The 8,060-nt window shown below is 57.4% G+C and overlaps 4 protein-coding genes across 4 annotated transcripts in view; 2 read left to right on the forward strand and 2 right to left on the reverse strand.

Annotated features, from left to right (window-relative positions):
- Window positions 1–1,968, reverse strand: part of SPRG_20744 (serine/threonine protein kinase) — a gene marked incomplete at both ends in the record, with an annotated part of 2,372 nt that extends 404 nt beyond the window's left edge. Inside the window, 9 exons of the mRNA XM_012348843.1 lie at window positions 22–343; window positions 411–980; window positions 1,026–1,091; window positions 1,144–1,206; window positions 1,261–1,326; window positions 1,375–1,440; window positions 1,501–1,563; window positions 1,612–1,683; window positions 1,733–1,968. Of these exons, the coding sequence (XP_012204233.1) occupies window positions 22–343; window positions 411–980; window positions 1,026–1,091; window positions 1,144–1,206; window positions 1,261–1,326; window positions 1,375–1,440; window positions 1,501–1,563; window positions 1,612–1,683; window positions 1,733–1,968 (1,524 nt within the window). The remainder of the gene's footprint in view (window positions 1–21; window positions 344–410; window positions 981–1,025; window positions 1,092–1,143; window positions 1,207–1,260; window positions 1,327–1,374; window positions 1,441–1,500; window positions 1,564–1,611; window positions 1,684–1,732) is intronic.
- Window positions 1,969–3,126: 1,158 nt separating this feature from the next.
- Window positions 3,127–4,563, reverse strand: SPRG_09250 (hypothetical protein; the record flags this gene model as incomplete). Its single annotated transcript, XM_012348790.1, has 4 exons — window positions 4,419–4,563; window positions 3,859–4,371; window positions 3,731–3,811; window positions 3,127–3,678 (listed from the first exon to the last, which is right to left on the reverse strand). Exons 1-4 carry the CDS (start codon window positions 4,554–4,556, stop codon window positions 3,127–3,129), a joined length of 1,284 nt encoding a protein of 427 aa, XP_012204180.1. The 5' UTR covers window positions 4,557–4,563.
- Window positions 4,564–5,081: 518 nt separating this feature from the next.
- SPRG_09251 (hypothetical protein) lies at window positions 5,082–6,014 on the forward strand (the record flags this gene model as incomplete). Its single annotated transcript, XM_012348791.1, has 1 exon — window positions 5,082–6,014. The coding sequence occupies one exon, from the start codon at window positions 5,082–5,084 to the stop codon at window positions 6,012–6,014; it is 933 nt and encodes a 310-aa protein (XP_012204181.1).
- Window positions 6,015–7,597: 1,583 nt separating this feature from the next.
- The window catches only part of SPRG_20745 (hypothetical protein), a gene marked incomplete at both ends in the record, with an annotated part of 2,838 nt that continues 2,375 nt past the window's right edge, over window positions 7,598–8,060 (forward strand). Inside the window, 3 exons of the mRNA XM_012348844.1 lie at window positions 7,598–7,763; window positions 7,810–7,883; window positions 7,925–8,001. Coding sequence (XP_012204234.1) covers window positions 7,598–7,763; window positions 7,810–7,883; window positions 7,925–8,001 — 317 coding nt within the window. The remainder of the gene's footprint in view (window positions 7,764–7,809; window positions 7,884–7,924; window positions 8,002–8,060) is intronic.

Raw genomic sequence — 8,060 nt, forward strand, 5'->3', positions numbered from 1 at the left:
AAACGGGTCGCCGCGAAGCACCTCGGGGGCCATGTAGCGGAAGCTGCTGCTCGGCGCTTGGGCATCGAGCATCATGAGCTTGGCGCCTTTGACACCGTCGAGGAGGACGTTGGCCGCGCACACGTGGCCGTGCACAAAGTTGGCCGTGTTGTGGAGGTACGCCAGCGCACTCACAATCTGCTCGAGTGTCTTGGTCTTCCACTTCCATAGAATCTGCTGCGTGTTGAGGTTGCGCAAGTACGTTTCGAGGTCGCCCATGTCCATGTACTCTTGCACAAGCATGAGGTCTTTTGGTGTCGTCCATGACACGCCGTGCAGCGCGAGCACGTAGCGGCTGTCGAGGCTACCAATTTTCAAAAATCAGACAAATGGCCGAAAATGCATGGGGGTAGGGTTGGAAAAAAACATACCGCGTGGCCGCCAACACTTGCTGAATGCCGGTTTGCATCTCGGACGTGGTCGACGACGACGTAAAGAGGTATCGGATCGAGACCACGTGGCCTTCAAAGAGTCCTTTCCAGAGGTCCCCCGTGCTGAGGCGATCGAGGACGACGACTTGATCGAGCGGGAGCCGAAAGTCTCCGAGCAGATCGATGTCTCGCATCGTTTGAAGGTCCTTAACCTGCAGCACGTACGCCGTGTCGTTCTCTCGAGCCGTCCTCTTGGCCTCGCGCATGTGCTTGTAGTGGCGGCAGTAGATGAAAGCTGCGACTGCGAAAACGACGGCCGCACCAATGCAGCCGGCAAGGATGACGCTGGCTACGCATCGCATGAGCTCGAAAAGGTGCAAGAGCGGGAACTCACTGTTGAGCGCTTTGGCGCCAAACACACACGCCTTCATGCCCCACAGATCTTCAATCGATCCGGCGCATTGGGTCGGCGATGCAAACACAAAGCTAGCTGGTGCCGGCAGCTGCGAGAGGCCGTCGTACGTCGTCCGGTCCATCGAGAAGCTCGAGAGACTGCACTTGGCGCACGAACTAGACGACGGATCATGAGCGTAGGGTGCAAGATGAGAGACGTACAAGGCCGGTGCCTCCGATGTCATTTGGAGGTTTTCGATCGACTGGAGCGGGTTCTCATCCAAGTTGCTAGCGCCAAGGGACATGAGACGAGAGATATGATGTAGTATGTTTCTCGTACAGAGAGGTCAAGCGAATGCCATCGAGCGCGCCAAAGGCAGTGAGCTGGTTCGACGCAAGGTTCCTATATCAAGACATATGAGTCAGCCACTTGCATGGTATCGCTGTTGCAGCGTACAGGCTCGTGAGCGACGTCGGAAGCGCGTTGGATGCGAGGCTCGTGAGCTTGTTGCTGCTGAGATCCCTACGTGTCTACCGTGAGCGCGCATCACAACACGGGCTTGGGTCGTACAAGGCTGCGAGGCTGCTGGCCGCCGTGACCGATGGCGGCGCTGTCATGCCGGCATTCTGCACCTTCCTATGTAGCATCCACCGCATGAGTCGCGCAGTTGACAGCTACAAGTTGACTCGTATATACAGCGTGGTGAGTGTCGTCGGCAGCGCCGGCCAACCGCGCAGCGACGAGTAGCCCTGGAACGACCTAGCACACACGACCATGAGCGCGACATCGCAATCGTCGTGGATCTACAAGGTGTGAATGGACGGCGAGAGCTGCATGCTGCTGAGGTCGATGGTCGTGGCCGCGGCGCTCTGGAGCGTCCTACCCGCCGCATGTGAGCGACTCTCAGGAAAGGATCGCGGCGACATACAGCGTCGGCGCCGTGTAGCTGCGGACGTCGCCCAGCAGCGTCATGTCGGTGAACGTCGTCTGCGCGTCCGGAAAGGTCTTGGTCACGTTGCAGGCGTGGCCGACCGTCGCGCTGGCCGTGACGACGCAGACCGTGGCCCGCGCCTGGAGGCACATGGCGTCCGCCGCAAGGAGCGTTGCGTTTGCTGGCAGCGTGTACGGGCACGTCGTGGCCGCGGTCAATACCATGGCAACCATGGTGGGTCTCTGATGACGAGTATTCACGAGTGGCCGCGACATGCGCCAGTGATTTCAGCAATCTGGCATGCGAACCACGCACGTTACTCGCACCGTGACACGACACGCGGATCAGACGGCGCCACAAATCAACCTGCGCGCCTGCGACCATGGAGCCAGCGACGACGTCGACGCCACGGCGGCCGCCAGCAGCAGCCAGAACCAACCGCGCAGCTTGGGCTTGGGCCGCAGCGGGAGTCGATGACGCAGCGAAAAAAGCTGTCGACAGGAAAATACAGTGTATGGAGGCTGGCATTGGGTGGAAAGGCAGGGATCGTAGTGATAGGAGCAGCACGCGTTGGCAAGCGATGGGACAGGTGCCGGTCGAGGTGGCGGTGCGTGATTATGCTGGGCGAACGCAGTCAAGTGTCGTTGCCGCACCAAGCATGGGTACGTACATGCACGGTAACGTCGGGAGACGCCTGCGGGTGGTCGGACAGCACTGAGCAGCAACTCGCCGCATTTCGAGTCGATCCCATCGACCACTCGAATACAATGTACACCGACGCTCAACTAAAGTATGTACTGTAGTATTCATAGTTTAGGGACCTTTGCCGTACTGTACTCATCGGTATACAGCGTCCGATACACTGGATACGATTGACTGTCGCTTGAAGCGCGCCATGCAACTTGACGTAACGTTCGTAACTGCTGCTACACGGCGCAAGGCTAGGACTCGCCGTCGACGTGCACCATCAGTACCGATAAGCTTTTATCTTATCGTACACATCTCGGTCTTTTGCGTGGGGTTCCGCGTCGGTGGAGGGTCCAAAGAATGTTAGTAGTACGTACTTCTACTAGAGCTCCGCTACACCGCAGATGGCTCTGCCATCGACACCCGCGCGGAGGTAGTATGCACGATTACGCCTTCTCGTTAAGTAATCGGGAGCCTTCGAGAAGGTTGCAAAAGGCGCGTGCGTGCTTGGGATGCCAACTCGAGTCATCAGCGTCCTGCGTGGTGGAGCTGTGTCACCAACGCTTCGATTCTACTGCACGCCTTCATCACTGGATCCAGCCCCGTAGCGCACGTCGAACGATATCAAGGGAATTCACAATCTCCCTTGAACGATACATATACATCTACTTGTTGAAAGCTATTCGATGCAGGTTGCGCGCTCATTATCGCGGCAATTGCAGTCTGGCCTCGCCGCGCGGTGAAAAATAGTCGACCGCGATGCACACGCGACCATATGCAAGTGTTTCGGTCGCCCCCGTCGGCAGTTGAATGACGAGGTCGTCGTCACTCTGCCGTTGGACGACGACGCGGACAATATCGCTGCCGTCGCGAATGAAAGCGTGCTGGACTAGCAAGCGCGGAGTCACCTGCACGTAGAGTCGAAGGAGCGTCGCCTTGAGCACGAGTCGGTAGATGCCTTCCGTACGCCGGCCTCGTTGGGCCATCGACGTGTAAATCCCAAGCCACGTGCCGCATGCAAAGTTGATAGGAGCCAGAGGTACCAGCTCCGCGCCGGAAGCCGTGAACGCGTTGGTTGTCGTGGTGTCGGAAGCGGACGGCGCAGAGTCACTCGTGGATGGAGCATCGGATGGGCGCTCGGTGGCTGGCGTCACTGGCTCGACGTCGGGATCGGTGGTTTCGGGTGCAGCACTCGGGCCGCTAGCTTCTGTCGTTGCTTTAAGCGCCTTGGTCGCGCGAAGCCTCTTCTTCGGTGGCTATGCATGCAAGCACCGTCGTCGAGGGTACTGGGATAGCGTATTCTATTACCTCTTTCGGAGTTTTCTCCTTGCGGCGTGGAGGTGTCGGCAGGATGATTGGCACTGGCGGCTTGTCTGCGAGCGGGTTTCTCTACAAGAATATGAACATGCGTACTTGGCAAGGATCGATGTGTGTACCATGAACGCGGCAGGACGACCAATGTTGAAGAGGTTGACAGGCGGCCGCATGATGGGCAACCGATGCGGGACCAAAGGCGATGGAGGGCGTGAGGCCGGTGCGTCAGAGTCGTCTGATTCGCTGGACACGTCGCACGCCGTGGCCTGCATTGGAGCCGCTTCGGGACCCTCAACAGACTGCCCGACAGGTGGCTCGGGCGACGCGTCGATGGGTGCCTGCGAAGGCTCGTTGGCCGATGCGTCCATGGCCTCATCCGCGGGCGATTCGTCTGGCACCACCGCAGCCGCTTCAGCCGGCGCCTCGTTTGGGATGGCGGCAGGCGCTTCGATTGGCTCGTCCGTGGTGGCAGCGACGGGCTCGAGCGCGCGTGCTTCATCGGCGTCTTGCACAGGTGCTTCCTTTGCCTCTTCTTCGGCTGCGTTTGTTGCACCAGGCTCGTCAGGAGCTGTCGCAGGCTCATCGACGTGTAGCGCTGGTAAAGCCATGTACTCGGCGAGCTTGGCCATCCATGCCTAGTCATGCGTCGTGAGGCGGCGGGCGAGCTGGCAGTAGGCCGTACCTCTTGCAGCGCCACGTAGAAGGCAGCGTCGCGGCCTGGGAGCAGGTCGTTCGCGAAGCCTTCGCCGCAGATCTCGTGGATGACCCGCGTGTAGAGCTCGCGCGCCTGGCCGTGGCACGTTCGGTCAATTTGGTCCATGGAGCCACCTCGCACTATCAAAAGCCAGAGGTTTTGCAGAAAGTGCACTATCGAATATGACAGGATATTCTGCGCCATGACGTGGCAGCCCCAGTGGTGCGCATTCGTTTCGCCATCGAGTCCAACCAAGGGACTCGAGTCCAACGCACCAATACAATAGTAGACAGGAGTTTGAGATATACATCCAACTATTCTAGGGAGCTTCTCTTGGTGATGAACGACCTTTCGACTTCGTAAGCATGATGCGACCCACAAAGGCGGGAAGGCTCGGTCCTGTAGAGACGACTGGAAGAGAACACCCACATGATGCAGGCCACCATTCATCGCATCGCGAAGCAGCAGCCCAAATCCTTTCCCGACAGCTTGCGATCTTTCGATTCGAAGTCCGAACCGTTCTTGATTTGTCGGAGTGCATGTACCTTCCTTCTTTTGTATTCGACGTTGGTCGATGCAGCGTCGGAACCGCACCTTGGCCCCGCCTGTCTCACGTGTCGTGGTCCACAGACAGCAATGACACTAAGCAACATGACGTCCACAGCCGATGGGATCAACATGAATGAATATTTGGCTCGTCTCGGGCTCACGCGCGACGCTTTGACGTCGTACGCCCCGCGCTCGCTCGAGCTGCTCACGCTACTCCAAGAGACCCACGCAATTGCGATCCCGTTTGAGAACCTCGCGCCTGCCCGCGTCTTCCCCGTCCACCCCGACCACGTCGATGCTTCGATTCCCGGCCAAGTCGTCTCGATCGCCTCGGACAAGATTTTCCAGAAGCTCGTCCGTGACCGTCGAGGCGGCTACTGTTTCGAGACGAACGGTCTCTTTGCCCTTGCGCTGCGATCGCTCGGGTATCAAGTTGATACGATCGGCGGCCGCGTCGTCCTCCCAGCGCCAGACGTGGCGCAGCCGTACTATGAGCTTCAAGCACTGACGCACACGCTGCTCCTCGTGTACGTCGAGGGCGATGACACGCCGTACCTCTGTGACGTGGGCTTTGGCGGGCGAGGCATGCCGCCCCGGCCCATGCGACTATGCACGACGGCGTCAATCGAACTCGCAACAGGCGAGCGCTATGCCCTCGCGCGCGCCCATGTCAACCACGCTGTGGAACCAAGTACGTATGGCGGCTGCTTGGATGTGTCCATCTCGGACGGCGCCAACTGGGCCGTGGTTTACGCAACGGGCCCCAACAAGCCCATGCATCCCAGCTATGTCTTTCATCCCGCCATGAAGATGGCCGCCAAGGACTACGAGATGGCCAACTGGTACTGCTCGACGAGTCCGTTTCCGAACATGACGCGGCATCCTATCGTCGCCCTGCGCACTGGAAAGCAGCTGCTGACGCTGCGCGACAACGCGTTTAGTGTCATTGAGGACGGGCGCGTCATTGAGAGTCGCACAATCGAACGTGACGAGCTTCTCGACTTGCTGCGCGACCGGTTTGGCTTGACGCCGTAGATAGTGGCCTAAATCCTCCTAAATCCTCCTAAATCTGCATGAAAAATCGAGGTTGTGTCCTTCTTGCATCAACGACGAGCCTGAGATGACGTAGTACTCGTACGTAACTTCTGGGCTCGAATGATGTTGCTTGATGCTTTAGATGTCTTGGGTAACAAGGTGAATGGAACGCAGACGTTCTTGCCATCATTATCGCCTTCGTTCTACTGCTCTTGATGTCCTAAAGCTGCCATTTCTGGTCCGTGTCGACAGGATGAAGCGTTGCACCGATCCTGTGGTTGACATTGCCATCGATCTATTCACTGAAAGTTGTCTCTAGCATGCACGACCTGCGATTGGTCAGATTGCTGGTACCAACGTACTACATGTAGTATCTGGTAGCAGGGCGCCATACGTGGCAGTCGCAGAGGACACCTCGACGCGTGGCGCGACGTCAAACTCAAATTCGGTGTGTAGGGACCTCGTGCGTCTCGTAGTAATGACGTCAAAAGCTGTGGGGCATACCATTATGCCTGTCTCCTCTACGAATGCTCTGGAGTGCGACGTCACCTCGTCCCGCGGATCGCGCTCCTGCCTCCGCCTACCTAAATCAAGTCCCTCAACCGAGTACACACAACGAAGAACGTCCGACAGTTTTATTTAGCATAGTTTTATCTACTGTAATAGACGACCCACTTCAACAACAACGAATGCTCTGGAGCGCAGTAGTGCCAAGTTGAGTCGAGGCAACTACCGGTATCACTACGAGCGCTGGCTACCACTCTAGTTATCAGCATCGCATTTTTCCAGGGACAATGTTATACTGTTCAGTTGTATGTGAGAGTTTTCTCGACGCCGTTGTAGCCTGTTCTCTGTCGCTTTCGACGCTCGTGCCATGCGTTTACTGGTAAATCTTGGCAGAGTAAAATCACCTCGTACCCCGTGTAAAATACATGGTCGTTCCAATGCGTGCATGCATCGAACAACGAGATCAAGCATCGCAAACACGGCCGCGACAGCTTCTACGCGTCGAACCGCCGAGCTTGGACACCATGAATCGCACGGGGCAATTTGGACTGTCGCTTGTTTTGCGTTCCATGAATCAATTGTGATGTTCATCGACCCAGCGTATCTCGTCGTCATGGCTTTGACAAGACTACCAATACATGGTCGACTGCTATCTTCTGTTAGAAAGCTCTCGAAGGTCATAAAGTAGTGTACTACTCTACACGCCGAACAGTACAAGGGGCATTTGCCCTGCTTCAACCATACAAAAATCACCCAAATTTCCAGGACCAAAATTGAAATCGGATTTGATTCGAAATGGTTTCATCATCCATGGTGTCACCTTGATGCTGCTCCAGACGTCCATGCGCTGCCGTTCGTGGTTGCGCTGCCATGTTGACGCCAGCTTGGGACGCCAAACCTGTCAAATCCAATGCTATCGATGCATTGCAAGAGGGTATCATATCTTAGAGACTGAACCGTGGTGTCGATTCCTAAACGTGGCATGTGCCATCATCCATCACGTAAACATTGGCACATGCCAGTTTTAATCACCACTTAATATGGCATTTCCGGATTTGACTGGCCCATTCCACTCGATGTTGCGGCAACTCGTCTCGGCGCGGTCCCGCGCCCGCGTGCTGCTGGCCGCGCGGAGCTTCGCGTCGGTGCCCACGGACATTGCCAAGCTGCGCAACATTGGCATCCTCGCCCACATTGACGCCGGGAAGACGACGACGACCGAGCGCATGCTCTTCTACTCGGGTACAGCTTCAAGCTTCCAGCACGATGATCGGTAGCCTGCGCGTAGGCGCCATCACGCGCATGGGCGAGGTCCACGATGGCGACACGACCATGGACTTTATGCCGCAGAGCGCGAGCGCGGTATCACGATTGGGTCGGCGGCCATCTCGTTCGACTGGAAGGACCACCGCATCAACCTCATCGACACGCCGGGCATGTCGACTTTACCATCGAGTCGAGCGCGCGTGCGTGTGCTGACGTGCGTGCCGTCTTTGACGGTGTCGCGCGTCGAAGTACAGAAGCATGGGCGGCTGCGTC

Source organism: Saprolegnia parasitica, assembly GCF_000151545.1.
Source record: "Saprolegnia parasitica CBS 223.65 unplaced genomic scaffold supercont2.47, whole genome shotgun sequence".
Lineage (NCBI taxonomy): Eukaryota > Oomycota > Saprolegniomycetes > Saprolegniales > Saprolegniaceae > Saprolegnia > Saprolegnia parasitica.